The sequence below is a fragment of the Berkeleyomyces rouxiae genome (genome assembly GCF_048999995.1).
Source record: "Berkeleyomyces rouxiae strain 22BRR77 chromosome Unknown BrBRR77_ptg000001l, whole genome shotgun sequence".
NCBI classification, from domain to species: domain Eukaryota; kingdom Fungi; phylum Ascomycota; class Sordariomycetes; order Microascales; family Ceratocystidaceae; genus Berkeleyomyces; species Berkeleyomyces rouxiae.
Window position 1 is genome coordinate 3,328,019 of NW_027396491.1, and position 16,115 is coordinate 3,344,133.

The 16,115-nt window shown below is 50.2% G+C and overlaps 4 protein-coding genes across 4 annotated transcripts; 1 reads left to right on the forward strand and 3 right to left on the reverse strand.

The window, feature by feature from the left end:
* Nucleotides 1–127: 127 nt before the first annotated feature.
* BROUX77_000947 (uncharacterized protein) lies at nt 128–1,981 on the reverse strand (the record flags this gene model as incomplete). The annotated part of the gene is made up of 8 exons (XM_073753607.1): nt 128–780; nt 842–912; nt 1,003–1,075; nt 1,144–1,271; nt 1,330–1,366; nt 1,423–1,495; nt 1,734–1,873; nt 1,939–1,981. 8 exons carry the CDS (start codon nt 1,979–1,981, stop codon nt 128–130), a joined length of 1,218 nt encoding a protein of 405 aa, XP_073609182.1.
* Nucleotides 1,982–3,481: 1,500 nt separating this feature from the next.
* Nucleotides 3,482–5,395, reverse strand: BROUX77_000948 (uncharacterized protein; the record flags this gene model as incomplete). The annotated part of the gene is made up of 3 exons (XM_073753608.1): nt 3,482–3,971; nt 4,120–5,099; nt 5,165–5,395. 3 exons carry the CDS (start codon nt 5,393–5,395, stop codon nt 3,482–3,484), a joined length of 1,701 nt encoding a protein of 566 aa, XP_073609183.1.
* A 2,077-nt stretch (nt 5,396–7,472) lies between these two features.
* Nucleotides 7,473–8,313, reverse strand: BROUX77_000949 (uncharacterized protein; the record flags this gene model as incomplete). Its single annotated transcript, XM_073753609.1, has 2 exons — nt 7,473–7,961; nt 8,077–8,313. 2 exons carry the CDS (start codon nt 8,311–8,313, stop codon nt 7,473–7,475), a joined length of 726 nt encoding a protein of 241 aa, XP_073609184.1.
* A 5,616-nt stretch (nt 8,314–13,929) lies between these two features.
* On the forward strand, nt 13,930–14,892 carry BROUX77_000950 (uncharacterized protein; the record flags this gene model as incomplete). Its single annotated transcript, XM_073753611.1, has 1 exon — nt 13,930–14,892. The coding sequence occupies one exon, from the start codon at nt 13,930–13,932 to the stop codon at nt 14,890–14,892; it is 963 nt and encodes a 320-aa protein (XP_073609185.1).
* Between the last annotated feature and the right edge of the window lie 1,223 nt (nt 14,893–16,115).

Genomic DNA, 16,115 nt, shown 5'->3' on the forward strand with positions numbered 1-16,115 from the left:
GGCACAAGACTCAAATCATGTAGCTTGGTGACGTTAGTAACATGTCGAATCAAATTAAGTATAACCTATTCCCTACAGGGCCCTCTTCTCGAGACTCTCGTGATATTCGTGAGGCAACATGCAATTTCTATACACCCGGTTTGATTTCCTGTAGTTGCATGTCTTTGTCTCCCGTAGCCACCGTACTAGCAATCACAGCCGCACTGGTATTGGTTCCACTCCCTACAGCTAGGCTACCTGGCCGCTCGAACCTGTCGTTCCGGCCGCCGTACACGGGCCCACCCAGAAGCCTCTCGTTGTCTGTACCCTCAAAAAACGCACTTGTCGGCTTACTCTCTCGTTGGATCGTAGTGGTGACCACGACGGCGCCTGACGCTATTGTCGCCTGCAGCCCGGTGTGCCGGAGGTGGTGGCGAGTGGCAGGGTACTTGATGTCGCTCTCATCCGACGACAGCGACGTATTGTCGATGGTTGCGGCGCGGGCCGTCGCGCTATGGCTATTCGGACACGAGTGGCCGCTGTATGGGCCACTGTGGTCATCGACGCTGGCTCTGGGCGCACTGGCACCGGCAGGATCGCCGTGCTCGTGCTGGTGCTGGAAACCGGATAAGCGACCACTGCGACTGCGCAGGCCACTGGACTTGTTAATATAAGATAATGAGTGGTCGTCAGGATCACCGGTTTGCGGGTCGGCAGAGTAGTTGGGATGATTGGCAGAATCGGAGGTGCCAGCGTTATCCTTGGATGTCACCCATTGTATAACGAGGGCAGAAAAAAGGACTATTGGTCGAAGGTTAGAACTGGTCTCTTTTTTGGAAGCGAGAGTGCAGAGGAAACTCACTGTCGCTATTGCAGCAAATCAGACAGATCCAACCTGGCTCGCCACTAAGAGCCATGAGCACCGTGAGATTTCTGGAGAGACAATCAGCGTGTGTGGTGTATGCCAAGGCTTGTGGTGCTGTGGAGGCACACTTACGTGATGCTGCTTATTAGGGTACACACAGCTCCGATGAAGGTGCGGGTGGCAACAGTACGTAAGCGTAGCTGGGCAGGCGTTCGTTGGGAGCAACTGTAGCTATATAGCCCTGTCGAGGTCGTCAGACTATGGGTGGCAGGTCGACTATCAAGGCGGGGTCTACTTACGTTTAAGCGGGAAGAGAAACATAACAGTCAAGTAGACGTTCACCACGGCATCAAAGGAGATCAGGGGGACCATGGCCACATCTTGCATCCCGATAACGCAGACACCATCTTCAATGTAGGTGATGCGACTGCCACCAAGACTGCGTCAGTACGGAGAATAGGGCGATAAATTGAGAGTAGACGTACAAGACGAAGTTGAGTATGGCAACCGCAACATATATAACTACCGAGTTTCAATTAGACTATTGTCCGATCGGAAAATCTACAAGACTGGCATACCAAGCATGACAAAACAGTTGAAGCAGTATAGCTTCGACTTGAGGCGCGGCTTTGTAGATCCGCGAATAATGTACTATCATGCTGATCAGCTAACAATTGAAAACTTGGTTTTCCCGAGGGCGAACTTACCGCTTTCTCAACGAGAAAGAGATAGATGAACTATTTAGATGGATGTCACTACATTAAACTCTACATGCTCTTATAAAATGACTAGATATTGGCCGGAGCTTTTCCTTTTTACTTACCACCTTTTAGAGATAGAGAGATGTTAATGTGAACAGCTTAGTGATTTGGGAGATTCTCAGACTCACTTTAGACGTGATGTAACACGCAAGACATAAAAGAATAGCCCCGGAGCATACAGAGTATGCCGAGTTGACCCCAAACGCGAGTTGCAGCACAGCAGTGGCAAAGACAAAACAATAGGAGTCAATGTAGATTGCGAAGACAACTTTAAGGCGGCATTAACGGAGGAAGACACTCGATTGATCGGGGGAAGAAGGGAACAGTGCTTACGCCAAACAACATAAGGAAGCCGATTCCAGTACTTGATATTCATGCTGCGTTGGACTTGGCAGAATTAACATGGGTGACCATGGAGAAGAGATCTGCAGTTTTGCGAGTGTGAAGTGCATACCGAGAAACGCCGTAATCACAGTGATTGATACGAGAGCTAAGAGGACGTTCATGACTGTTCCCCCAAGAGGTTCGCCGGGATGGCCAAACGATGTGTTTGTCCGCGCATGGACTGGTGAGCTGGTCTGGAAGTCCATGGTAGCATTGGAGGGCATGTGCATCTGCCCTAAGCACAGTTGGTGATGTTAGCAAGAGGTTGAATGGAGCAAAGTAGCTTAGAAATATAGACAAAAATGAAAACACACGAGGGGGAAGCAAAAGGAAACGAGTGACAAGAGGACGCCGCGAGCGACGCATATGCAGAAGAAAGAGTCAACAAGGGCCATTCTTTCCTATTTCTAGTGAATCCTTTTCTACCTTGAGCTGATGCAGAGTCTTCATCACAATGGAACAATGGCGCATTCGACTGAGACAACCCCGTCCATTAAGTCACCTTCCACCTAAAAGAGAGCGCCTTTTCAGCCTACAAGCACCAGCGATAAGACATGAAAAGTAACCAAGACACCTGCATTTAAGGAAATCCAGATCTAGAGTGCGACAAACAAGATTCAGGCCCGATAGATCATAATAGGCGAGCGGGGAAAATGGGTGTTTTGCATCCCGTTATTGGCATCTCAAGGTCTCTTCAGAACTATCTCCCACCTCGGGTGAATAGGAGCTCTGTAGACGTTGTACGAGCTCTGGAGATCTCGACCGTGCCGCTCCAGCACAGCAGTTCTCTCGGTCAAAGAAACGAGACAACAGCCAGATCACAACCTCCTTTCCCAAATATTCTACATATTACTAGCTGCTCGAGGTGATTTGTTCGTGTTTTAATGAGCTGTTCCTCGGAGCTGTCCTCCTAATCTCGAGGTCTTGTTACACAGATTACAAGTCGCACCTGTTACACACACTTATATCATACAACATGTGGTTATGGGCGAATCTGATTGGCCAACTCGTCTAGACAATGAAACGATGTCTTTGGCTGTGTATCAATGGCTCTTGAACTGACTGTTCATAGGGGATGCGGTCTAGTCTTCCCAAGGGTCCTGCCCCCCTAAGCGTCGCATGTGTGCTCAGGGTCTGTAATGTTGGCCATGTGCCCGAGTTAGTGGATAATATATGGAGGATGTGGTCACTGTTTAGATCATGTAATGCGCGAGTGATTGCGAAGTCATGACGAATTTTACTGATGCGGAAATCAAAACCTGGCAGCTAGTATATACAAAATGGCCATATCAGTTAAATGAAACCCCCCCCCCCCAAGTTGACAAGAAAAAAACCATAACGCCAGGTTTGGTATAGTTAGAACCACCCAAAAGAAAACCCCACCCTCCCAAAAATGATGCGATGATGTGAAAAAACGCTAGCTGAAAAGTAAATGAATCAAGCAAAGGGATAAACACCCAGTCAGTCACTACTGAAACCCAGCCGTCTAGCTTCACTCATGCGTGCGAGTCCGGATTTTGAAGCGCTCACGGAAGCGCTCAGCAAGCGTCTGGTGATCGCGCTGTTGGTCATCGCCAGCTGCGTCGCTGCTTGCGCCTGCGCTAGTACCGGCGCTAGAGACAGCGTCGGCGCTGCCGTTGGCATGGGCTGTCGCGTGGCTTTGCTGGCCGTGAGATGTGGAATGCGGTGCGGCTGAATTACGGTTGCGCAGCTGCCGAAGAATCTGAATGCGTTCGTCGCGTGTGCGCGCGGCGCGTAGGCGGTGGAAGTCTATGAATTTGGAGGTACGGTGACTGTTGGAGTGATGGGTCGAGTTGGTCTGGCCGTTGGTGTGTTCAGGTTCAGGGTGCTCAGTTTCAGAGCGTTGCTGGCCAGGCATAGGGTCGTCGTCGTGGGAGTGGTCGAGGGGTGGCGGCAAAACCGTGTTGGTGTCGCTGGCGTTATCGGGGCTAGGGTGGGAGTTGGTGTTGAGATCCAGGCGGCTAAAGCAAGGTGTCAGCAAGTGTCAGTTTAGGGTTCGCTTCTTCAAAGGCTGCATTTGTTTGTGTCGCATGTGTCCCTGTTTCCGGGCGAGGCCTCAATGGGAGACACGATTCAAGGGAGAAGTCAGGGAAAAACAAGTGAGCTTACCATAGGGGACAAGTGCCTGAAACGTTCAACAGCCAGGGGTCGACGCAGGCGGGGTGGAACTTGTGATCGCATGGCAGAACACGCACGTCTTCACCGACTTGAAAGTCGTCTGTGCAGATAGAACATCCAAGGTGGTCGTCGTCATCGTTAGTATCGACGACTTGGCTGGATTTTTTAGACTGGGCGTCATCAGGCGCGGCAGGCTTTTCTCCCTGTGCTTGAGATTCTTGTTCCTTGGCGTCCGGAGATCCGGAAGCAACAGACGAAAGCGGCGCAAGGGGAACCGCGGCAGCTGCAGAGGGAGAGTCGCGCGTAGCAACGGGAGGGGGCACTTCGACATTCAGACCCGACTCCACATCATTCATGCGGTCAGCTTTTGTCGGCACTGGATCCCCAAACTTGATGATGGGAAGAGTACCAAGCACTGCACGGGCAAGACCACGCGCGCGACTCTGGCCAGGCTGGGTTCCTTGGCTTTCCCGGGGGCCATAACGCTCGGGGTATCTGTGGGCCCGAACTGCACCTGTGCTGACGATGATCAAAAAGAGAAGCGAGATGATACCCGTAATTCCGTATAGAAGACTCATGGCGATGGCAGAACCACCTGATCTACGTTCCCCGGTGTCGCGAGTCTGGTTTTCCTGTGAATTTGAGCCTGAAATTTGGGCTTGCAACGAGTCGTTGGTATCTGTGATGGAGTTGTAGATGGTAGCAGATGTAGACGCAGAGGCGGTTGTGAATATGCGGTTGTACTCGAGGTCGCCGGTAAACGAAAGTGAGCAATACTGAGCCGTAGTACTATATAGAAGAATAGCCAGAGGCTTCTGGTCCATGATGGAGTTGAGAATTATATCCGGGGAGGCAGTGGTTGAAGTCGTCTCATCGCTGCAGGATATGTATATAATTTCAGACGGAGATGCGGAGTAGCCCTGGAAGTTGGAAGCATTGACAATGGACAGAGGCCCAGCAATTGAAATCCTCTGTACAAAAGGTTAGATGAAAACTGAGGCTTCGCATTCACGGGCGCGCGTAGACTGTAGCTCACCTCTCGCGTAGATGTAGATTGGTTGAGGCCCTGCTCGGTGGTTAGGGGAAGGACGGTGTAGGTATTTGAGTTGCCCTCGTCGCCAAAATTAATGTACATGGCCGAGCCCAAGGCCCAAGACGGAACCGCAGAGAGCGCCGTAGTGGAGACATTGTCGGCGTACACGGGCGCGATAGTGTGCGCCAGAGCCAGCAGCACGGAGCCGCGGCAGAGAGATCTTAGGCCGGTCATAGTGTCGGGTAGTAGAGAAACGTAACGGGCAGAGAAGACAAGCAGCCAGCAGAGCAAAGACGGCAGACACGGCCGTTCAAATAGCCGGCAAAGAACAGGTGCGGCTGTGTTTGTCTGATTGCCACTGATGAAACCAGCCCGATAGGCCAAGTTGGGCTGTCAGCAATGACGTTGGCGCAGTGTAAGCCAGCCGAGGGCTGGACCGGAAATATCGAAGACGGCGGCAAAGAGACAGGCGCGCAATAAAAAAGATAAAAGCGGTGCTATTGCGTGCTGTCAGAATAGTGAAGGCAAGCTCGGGCCATAGAGAGATCAGGGACGCTGGCGAACTCTCAGGGGCCACGCAGGCGTAAGTATACAAGAAGTACGATGATGGTAACCAAGGTAAAGAAGCAGAAGCCCAAGGGAGCGCAGAACAAAAGGGAGAAGCTTCCAGGCCAAGAACGATAGCCCAAAAACGACGGCGCGGCCTGGGGTTTTAAGATGCGAGCAGAGAGAAAAATGAGGGGGTCCCAAAGAGGGGAGAGAGAAATTCAATCCCGGAAATTCCAAGAATTATTCGCAAAATCTAGCTACCAAGGCATGATCTGATTGAAACTTGTTTGGGCGCAACTACCATGGCCCATGGCTTCCTTGATACGCTTCCTTCCCTCTTCCTCCCCCACAAGCTGCATGCAGCCCCACTCCCAGCTGGCCGTTTTTGTTTTTTTTTTTTTTTCTTTTCTTTTTCTTTTTTTCTTTTCTTTTTCTTTTTTTTTTTTCTTTTGCACCACTACACTGCAAGAACCTTACAACCAACTAACTACGTAGTTACTACTAACTAGTCTTTTTTCCCTCGTGGTAACACAGAGGGAAGAGAAGGATGCCGTGGTTGCCGCTCCTGCTGCTTCTATCCCCTCCACCTGCTGGCAATTGCTGGTGCGCCGGACTTGGCGTGTGGAGCTCCAAAGTGCCGGCCGGTGGTTCGGCTGAACTCGGTATTCCGCGGAGCAGACGGAATTCTTTTTGGCAATCACTCGTGTGTCTAGTCTTGCACTAGATGCAGGCTAGATAGTCGATCGATAGTTTAATAATCCCCGGCCAGTGAAAACATCGGCTCGTGAACAGTGCCCAAGCTCCCGTTGCATTGGCACCCTTGCAAATAGACGCCCAGCTGTCATGTGAAAGTAAGCTCTTGCTCCTCAAAAGGACACGGGGAAAAAACCCATCAATATTGTTGTCTTCCACAAAGATCCAGATCAATAATCGCATATACTTGGCTCCCGACCCGTCCGGCTGTTACAGTTCGTTAGCTTTAGAACCTAAAGAGAACATCACCATAAGCTGCTCCATTTTACCGCATTGGGACAAGGGCCCAAGCTATAAGCTATCACACTTGAAAGAGTTCCAGCCCCCCCCCCCCCCCCCCCGCCACCCGAAAGCGGCAAATACACCTGTACGCTCTATGTAGAATTCATCACAACCAAGCCCAACCTTACCTCGCATCATCTGACCTGGGTTCTGTTCCACACGCTGCGAATTTCTCCGTTGTCCGCTGGAACCGGGATTGCCAACTCCGGCCTTGTATTTCTTACCGACGTGCGTTTTGCACATGTTGGTTGATATATAATACATACAAAGGGCCATAGAGCTCCTGCATAATAGTGCTCATGTGGCTAGCACTCTCCTCATTGTGCAAGTTCTGTCGTCGTCATCCTGAAAGCGATGAAACGAAGACCCCAGAACGACAAGGAAAAAGACGCTTTGCATAGCCCCAGGGTTCCGTACGATCCATGTTCAATTTACACTCAATATCACATGAGCCCAGACTTTCACGTTTAAAATCCTTCCGTGTGAATCTCAAATATTTTCATAGAGTCGCATTGTAAGTGCTAACCGTCACGAGAGTAAAACCAGGTTTTCTCGGGCTACCTCAATAAGCGTGACATAGTCATAACTTTATCCAATATAGTATCTACAATACGTCACCAATACAGTCTACATCTTCCATATCATGATATTCGGCAACGTGACAAAAAGTAGCCCATCAGCTATGCGAACTATGGCTCAAAGGAATAAATGCCAATAAGATTGGTATCTAAATCTCCTCCATCTCCTCCAGGTCGTTGATCACGGGGAAGTCGCCAATCTCCACTCTTTCGGCACGCACAAATACGCCATGCTTCATTGACGACTCAGTGCCCCAGTACCTCTTACCATCGATGCTTCCATCATTCTTACCCACGGGCTCGTCCAGCTGGACACCAATCCACGGACCCGCGCCGCCCGGGATCTCCGGCACATCACCGACGTACTGGATGAAGCCGCGGCGGTCGTCATCGCCGCCAATGCGACACCGCAGGCCGACAGTAAGACCCCGCACCTCAATCTCCTCAACCATGGTGCGCAGCCGCTCCATCTCAGCAGCCGGTGCGTCAGGATCAAAGCGACCAAGCTTGTGTGCGCGCTTCCACGCCCGCACCGAATCGCTCTTCTTGTCGTATTCCTCATCGGGCATGACGTATTTTTCCACATTGGATATGTCCGTAAAGTTGGGCCGCGCAGAGACAGGGCGTGAGTCGTTGATCTATGCGCTGAGAGTTAATTTCTAGACAGGCCGATCCTGATCCAAGGCGGGTAACCGATGGTGTATGCAGGAGACATGTGTCAGGGGACAAACAGGCGAGGGACAAGACACATACACGTAGTTCACCTTGGCGGCTCAGATTCAAGCCCTCCAGAGTTGTGTTCTCCTCATCGGCAGCAAACACTGGGATGGTCTCACCCGCAGGGGTTTTGTAGGATATTTGCTGGCATGAGGGTGGGATACCCGTGACGGTCTCCATCTTGGTGCGCAGCTGGTCAATGGACCACGAGGGCGTGATGCGTCTCTCGGATGCAGAGTAGTCCGAGACTACAAACAGCGAGACGTCGGCCATGTTTGGTTGGGATGGTGGATTACAAAGTAGCAACGTAACTAGTTCTTAGTGGAATGACGCGGCGGCCGGACTATGCAGTTGTTAGGTTCCTCATCAGCCTTTGTGATTTCGAGGGAAACTCACAATTAAATAGTACTCGAGAATGCGAGAAACAAGTAGAAACACAGACGGCTGCCGTTTCCTAAGCTTGACACAATGTCTGGGAATGTGTCTCCGGCTTGCAGGTTTCCAAGCAAGCAGTCCAAGGAGCTCTCTCAGTTACAGAGTAACGATTCTACGAGAGCCAGCAAAGGTGGGGCCAGCCAACAAGGAGCAACAAGAAGCACCCACTATGCGCCACAGTTGAAGTGCCAGCCACATCTCAACGCATGATCTTTAGGGTTAGTGGCACATGAGCCCCCCGTGTGAGTTTCAATTCCTTCCCGCCCCGTGGAAATAGAATCATGTGTTTTCTTCTTGTACCTCGACAAGTTACACAAACCAGACGATGACGAGCAGCACTTAGGTTGTCTAAGTTGACGGTCCAAGTTAACGGGGGACTTATGACTACCCTAAGCAAGACCACTGACCCGATATTCATCCATTTAAATAAATTGCTGTACTATAGTACAGGTCTAACCTCTCTCCTATCGCTGACTCGGACTCCCTCGATGACAAACCAAAGTGTCTCCTCCGGCCATCAGGACCAGATCTAGTGTCTAGGGACTAGATGACCAAACAAGAAAAATTGCAAGGCCGATGACTGACTTGCCACAAGCAAAGTAGACCTCGACAGTACAAGTGACTCAAAATTTGTGTTAGTAGAACCGACGTTGCCGAACACACGATCGGTTTCGAATACAATTCTGCCGAGACCAAACAAAAACCCATGACGACAGTTGCAGAGATTTCAGTTACATCCACACTAACCCCGTGAAAACGGTTTTTTTTTTTAGTTCTAAGCCATGGTGTCTCCTTTTCCCTACAAGTTCTTGTCGCTCGAGCAACGGCCGATGTGATCAGGAAAGAGCAGGCTCACGCCACCTTGACAGTCGTCCACTCAGATTAGTTTGGCCATACCAGACTCTGAGCGCTCCTTGGATTTTATTCTTGTATAGTATTTAAAGTTCTCTCCTTCCATTTACTGGATTAAACTGACACATATGGCCCAATACATATGGTACTGGTCAGGTCAAGCCGGCGTAACTTCTATGACATATGCTGTATACCATGAATAAAGAGATAATTACATCTACATGCACCCGTATAACTTCCTGGAGCTTCACTCATGGGCAAAATAGCATGAAGATTTAATAGACTCCGACCTAGACTGAATCTGGCGTGCATCTGGTAACTTGGCTCCCTCCCTCTCGGGCCAAATGCGCAATAGCGACAGAGAGCTGACCCCTCTGGTCACTACAGTCAAGATGCTTCATTTCTTGTGCCTGCCGGCCCTTGACTAGGCAGTGCTCAGTTTCGTCCGCTTCCACTCCAAGTTTGATTAAACTGACGGCTATTTGCTTTCCTCTGAACCAAGAATCTACGTCAGTGTAGGCTCTTGCGCTGCGTCTTCTCACCGCTGCTACAAGAAGTCTGTTTCAAACAGAACATCTACACAATGCAATCTATCCAATGAGTCGACGACAAACGAGCATTGCTCGTATAAGCTAGTCCTCGGAGATAGAGGCTCCGTTTTCATCAGCATGGCAAACGGACGAGGTTGTACATCGGTGACGTGCAAACTCGCATAGCATATATGTTTCTGAGTAGACACGGTTACAAAAATATATAGTGCCATGTTTGGCAGAAAGCTTGCAAGTATATAACTATTATCTAACACAGCTGTCGTTGGGCTTTCCGTCATCATGCAGGAATCCGAGAGCACGATAACAACAGGATCCGAGAGGCGCAATTAGACAGGCGCACACCCGCGTGCCGGCACATCGGCACAATCAAGGCCCATGCTTGCCTCCCTCTTTTTCATCACACTCAGCCGTCCCTATTTCCTGTTTGACTTCAAGTTTGGCTGTCCGTTTGCCTTGCTGTTGTTTCCCGTGTTTGAATGGCGTTGTGGATATTACCAGAACTTCGTTCTATCATCTTTGTCTCGTCCCCGCCATTTCTCATTATTCTCTGCTACAGTCTTTATTACATGCATTTAGCTGTCGCCACCTCTAACCCACGTTGACAAAAAACCTCGACGTTTTTAGACGTGGTATTCGAGCAAACAGCCTTGTTACTTGGACTTTGGATTATGTGACAACAACTATGTGACATGAGTGTAAACGGAGAACGGACGCATGCGTCAGAGGGAAGCTTCGATGGCTAAAGAGTGCCCTGGAGATTACAGCCCGATATGACCTGAGAGTATGATTTGTAAATATAGGCTTTCAAGCCCAAGTCGGGCTGGATAGCCCTGAGAAAAAGCTGTACCGCCGTTACACGGTGCAGATGAAAGTGAACAGTTTGACCCGGTACATTTAGATATTAAAGTATTCTGCAGGGCTCTATCTGCAAAGCTCTAATTGTATGATGCGGTCTTATATGATACTACTCCGGGCCTAACTTGGGCGTCTAGTCTTCTTGCTACCGCTTGAATCATGACTCGTTCCTATTTCCTCATGGCTAGCCCTCGCGGCCCGAGTAGTCTCAGCAGTGTATTTGTCTTCGTTGTTTTGAGACCGCACCTAAACTATGCGGGGTGTCATAGTCTATGACGTAGAGAGTTCATGCGCATCAGGTGATTTCCGCGATTTTCAATATACTTTGAAGGGTTGAAGTTTTCAGGGCATATGATGGCACCAGTACCGGCCACCACATCTTCACACACACACACACCCACCCATGCACACCATCAAGTGGTTTAATCTTCCATCTCTATCCCGAAGCTCCGTTTGAGCTCGGGACAGCTCCCAGCTTTGGGCGGTGTGGAAAGATGCAGCAGACAGGCAGGCCAACAGGGCAATAGTATGCACAAAAGTCTACACGAGAGTCTACACAAGAGCCTTCCACAAGGCTATTAAATGTCGGCTCGCCCTATATACTCTTCCGTTCCACCTTGAGCCCTCCGTTTGTCATAACAACGCCTCTTCATTAATGTGCGTGTCTGGCTTCCCGTCTATATGTCTGGTTTCAGCAATGACACTCTGTAGGTGTGCCAGATCTAACTGCAATCAGTGACTTCATGTGTATGTACGGTACTATTTACATAGGCATGTATAAGATGTAACTCAATATGGAAGTGTGTACACACACGCAGCTCGCTCCGTCCAAGGCGTAGCGGCTAGCTGCATGACCGCTGTACCAACTCAAGACATGCAGATTAAAAAAGAAAAGATATGCAGTGGCGATGGTGGTGTCACTATATACTTGCACGTCTTGCTGTAGCTAGCTGCCGTGTCTTTGCAATACTTGTATATTGAAGCACCTTTCTGTGCTCCTGGGCATCGATGCATACACCTCTTTACGTGGTCCTTTTGGCCGCATCGCAACACGGGATGGTGACGTATAATCGGAATCCGCGTATTAGGGTTGCGGTGTTTTGAGGGTCGATCTGACAGAGGGGCGTGTTGATTGATGAACGAACAGCGGCTTCTCAAGCCTGTTGCAATAAAACAACACAATCGAGATGACCAACGTCAAAGCCACGGCAAGCCAAGCAAGCCCCGGGTTGCCAGTTCTGAGGCTACAACTCGACAAGGAAAAGCGCAACAAGGCCATGAGACCGGAACAAGTGCCAAACTAGGACCAAGAGTCGGATCTAAGAAACCCTCTGCTTCTTGGCGCGAGGGAGGACTAACTGTTCCAGCCCTCTTTTTTTTTTTTTTTTTTTTTTGAGGGGAGGGGGCTTTTTAGGCTTCACCACAAACCGTTAATAAGGCTTGCATTAGCTCGCCCAAACTGACCCTGTTTTGTAGTTAAAGAGTGGTTCTGAGAGGAGTTGGTGGTGCTACGAGAAACACGCAGTGTCAAGCAGAGCCGTCTCTTTTTTTTTTCTTGTCTAGGTGGGTGGGAAATAATACGTATGTATGTACAAGTAAGGCCTTTCCCGCGTGGCTTATGCAGGCTCTAAAAATGAACACGGTAAACTCATCCGATCAACGAGGAAGTGGCAGAGGAAGAGGAAGAGGCAGAGGAGGAGGATGGTGACCGCAGCATAAGAGACAAGATGCCAGCTGCAGTGTGTGAAACTGTGACCAGCAAGCGAGAGAACGGAACAGCCACGATGCTTAATGCCTTGTGCTGCTTTGCACTCGCCTAGCCGCGTCGGTTCTAAGTATAACAGCATGGCCCAGTGTGTGTACAAGTATGTACACAGATACATACATACACATATCCATGACCACATATTTCCGTACATGTATCCGGTCTAGGCCCTATGTGGCCCCGGGCCTTGTCAAACCACCAGGCCCTTGGACGCCGCCTCCACGAAGACGCCAGCACCACGTTTCAATAGTAAGAACTACGTAGTTGGGTATGTAGACAGGCAAACAAGGTAGCATGCGAACGAGGAAAAGCCGTTGGACTGGCCCGTAGAAAAAAAAGTCGCATTATGGACATGACGATATTACATATAATAATGGCTGCAAGTAATGATAAATAACACCAGTGAACGAACCACCAAACACCCCGATCGTCCTCCCGATGCGTTCAGCTGAAACACAACCGAAGCTTCAAAAAAAAATTAAGAAAAGAAAAAGGGAAGCAGAAAGGACCACGCAAGAATGCGTGCCGGCGTTACTTATCATAGCGTTGCTATAAGGGAAAAGCCGGTGTGTCGGATTGCGCATTATCGTGGGCGACGGCAATCCGCCAGTTATGCCAGATTCCCATGACAAAGCATACACAGGCACATACAGACTTGAAGCGGGCGATCTAGAGCCCAAGCCGCAATGGAAACGCAATACATGCGCAAAGACAGCCTGGGGCCAAGTACCAAAACCGCTCTAAATAAGTACAACCTCGTCAGGGCGACCCGACGGCGCAGCATGAGTTTGCGTGTCTCAAGTGTTTCTTTCTTTCCATAATTTTTTTTTCTTCCTGGTTGTAACAGCAGTTCGCTTCTCTGACAGCCGCCCGTCTGGTGCCCCCTCAAAGGGCTCTCTGGACAACGCCTCCCCACCTCCCCCTCCCCTCCCCCTCCCCCCGGACTCGCCTTCTCTGGCCCTTGCATTTTGATCTGTGTTTATATCTGCACTTTTACTTTCGGCATAAAGTAAAACCAGCCCATTGTTCCTGTTGTCGCCCTTCCCAGCAGGCTCTGGTTGTGGCGGTGGGGGACGGAGAAGAGAGGGGAGGGTAGGGGGGTGAGATCTGGCCTTCGGGGTTTCCTTCCCGCCTCCCTTGCTGTGCGTGCTATGTGCTTGTATATTGGATTTATTATAACCAGTTGTTGTATGTGCAAGACCGCGAAGTTCAAAAGAAACAAGAAACTTGCAGCATCATGTTCTGTTGGTGCTCTCCCCTGTCATCTCCCAGCCCAGGCTGCTCTTGAGTCTGTGTCGGGCTTACTTTATGGCCGTGCTCCAGTTCTTGTCCCTGTGCTGCCATCACACACGTCATAGCCGTCCGTTGTCTAGAAGAGCGCGAATCCAGAAGTCGGGGCGAGGTGTTTAGGGCGGTCACAAGTACAAGCACATGTCAAGACTTCCGAACGATGCCGTCACCGTGTATACGGACGGCTCCAAAGAAGGCTCCAGGTGCTCACTTGCAGCGTGCGTGGTCGATACCAAAACCGGTGAAATCAAAACGAAAGTCAGTCATCGACTGCAAGATGTAGAGGTTGCAGACTGCGAGAGTGCCGCCATTGTGGAGGCACTCACGCTCCTCGCCAAAACAGAAAAGAAAACAAAGCAAGCTCGCCCCTGCTATGTGTTTGTCGACAGCCAAGCTGCCATTGCGCGGCTCCGCAAGCACGGCCACTTCGCGTGGCAGGCCCGCCGCGTCCTCGGTACATTCACGTCGCCAGTCACGGTGATGTGGTGTCCCGGGCACATGGGCATAGCGGGGAACGAGATTGCAGACGCGGTTGCACGCCAGGCTCTCGAGAGTGATGATGAACGCAAGTTCAGCTCACTGGGCAGTGTCTTCGCCAGGGTTAGGAGGTTTACCATGGACAAGTGGGAGACTCTCTGGGCTTTTGAGCGAGACACCGCCGCTGGTCCCTCCCATGGCTCGCACTACCTGCGTACCATCGGTGGTGATCCAGTTCTCCGTGCTAAGGCGCCCAAGGTTTCCGGACCAAGATGGCTAACCTCGGCGTACTTCCAGATGAAGGTGGGTAAAGGCAACTTGTTGCCCTATCTGCTGCTCATCAAGAAGACGGACTCGGACCGGTGCCGCCGTTGTCAAGAACATGAAAGCGAGAGCGTTGAGCATGTGCTGCTGCACTGCGCCGCATTTTCTGCAGAGCGTCAAGAGATGGCCATGGCATTGAGTCCTAAGTCGCTAGATCTTCCGACGCTTTTCAATACGAATAACGGAACCGAGGTGCTGCTGAAGTTTGTTCGCAAGACGGGTTTTTGCACAAAAGCCTGGGTAGAAGGTGTGGGGAGAAGAGAAAGTAGTGGTGGGAGGAGAGTGGAGGAAGTTGAGGAGTGAGGAGGAGTTGGTGCTTGTGTCTTTGGACAAATTACTGTGTCGAACACGACGTATTTCCTTTGTCGTTGATTTTGCTGGAGTTTGGATGTTGTTTTATTGTACCTTGCTATGTGTAGATTTACTGCACCTCGCCATAACCCTATCAGGTTCCATGCGAGTAATGAATAAAAAAAAAAAAAAAAAAAAAAAGTACAAGCACAGAGATGTGGGATGATGTACATAGATGAATGCACATCGTCAACCCTAAGCGCCACTAACACGTAGCCCTAATATTGCGACCTGAGCCAGGACTGCATCTCTGATCTTTTCTTTATCTGCAGGAAGGAAGGAACACCAACTCTCGGCGCCATAAGAACCTAACAGATTCTAGCCCATGATGGACGGGGCTTGATATGCAGCTACTAATAGAACGCTGCAGTTCCAGGGAGCGACGGATTAACAAGAAATGATGTACATGTGTATGTATGTACAAGTAGGTGCAGACTTATCTAGCTGAGGACCGTTGAAGTGGATCGTAGTGCATGCGAACTGCAAACCAGCAACTCATAATAGGCGGACGTAACATACAGACAGTCACAAACGATGCATATGCACTTAGATTGCTAGTGGTATCCCCTTCCCCCTAGGTTGTAGTTGTTGTGGCTAACTATGGAAGGCGAGCGAACTAGGACTGAAAAAATCTTCGTCCTCAGCAAGCTGCAAGGAGGCAGTGGGGGAGAACGGAGATGAGCATGGGCTGGGCTGGGCTGCATGTGGTAGCACCGATCTTGATATCGACGCCAGTACTTCCTTCACGCAACTAACTACTTGCGGATGCACTTGTAACTATTTGTACTTGTACCTGTGGCTGTAGGTGAGATACAGCCACGCACACGTTGCGTCGTCCGATCAAAATGACGTCGCTTACACAGAGCTGACGTGCTAGACCGACAAGGCCACGGCACACAACCGAGTGCAAGTAACTTGCCACAAGGCTGAACAGGAACATGATTGACCAGGCAATGAATGAGCCGGTAGTATTTCTGGAGAGCTTGCCAATGGCACCAGATAGTTAGTTATACAGTGCACCTACACGTACAAGTACTGACAAAGTACATACATGCACATAGGGAAAAGTACACCTAGTGAGTTACATGTACGCACACATGCAGAATTTCAGCTCACAAGAACCATTTTGCTGCCAAAGACCGCAGCATCGGCCATAGACCCGTAGATCCGTGGAC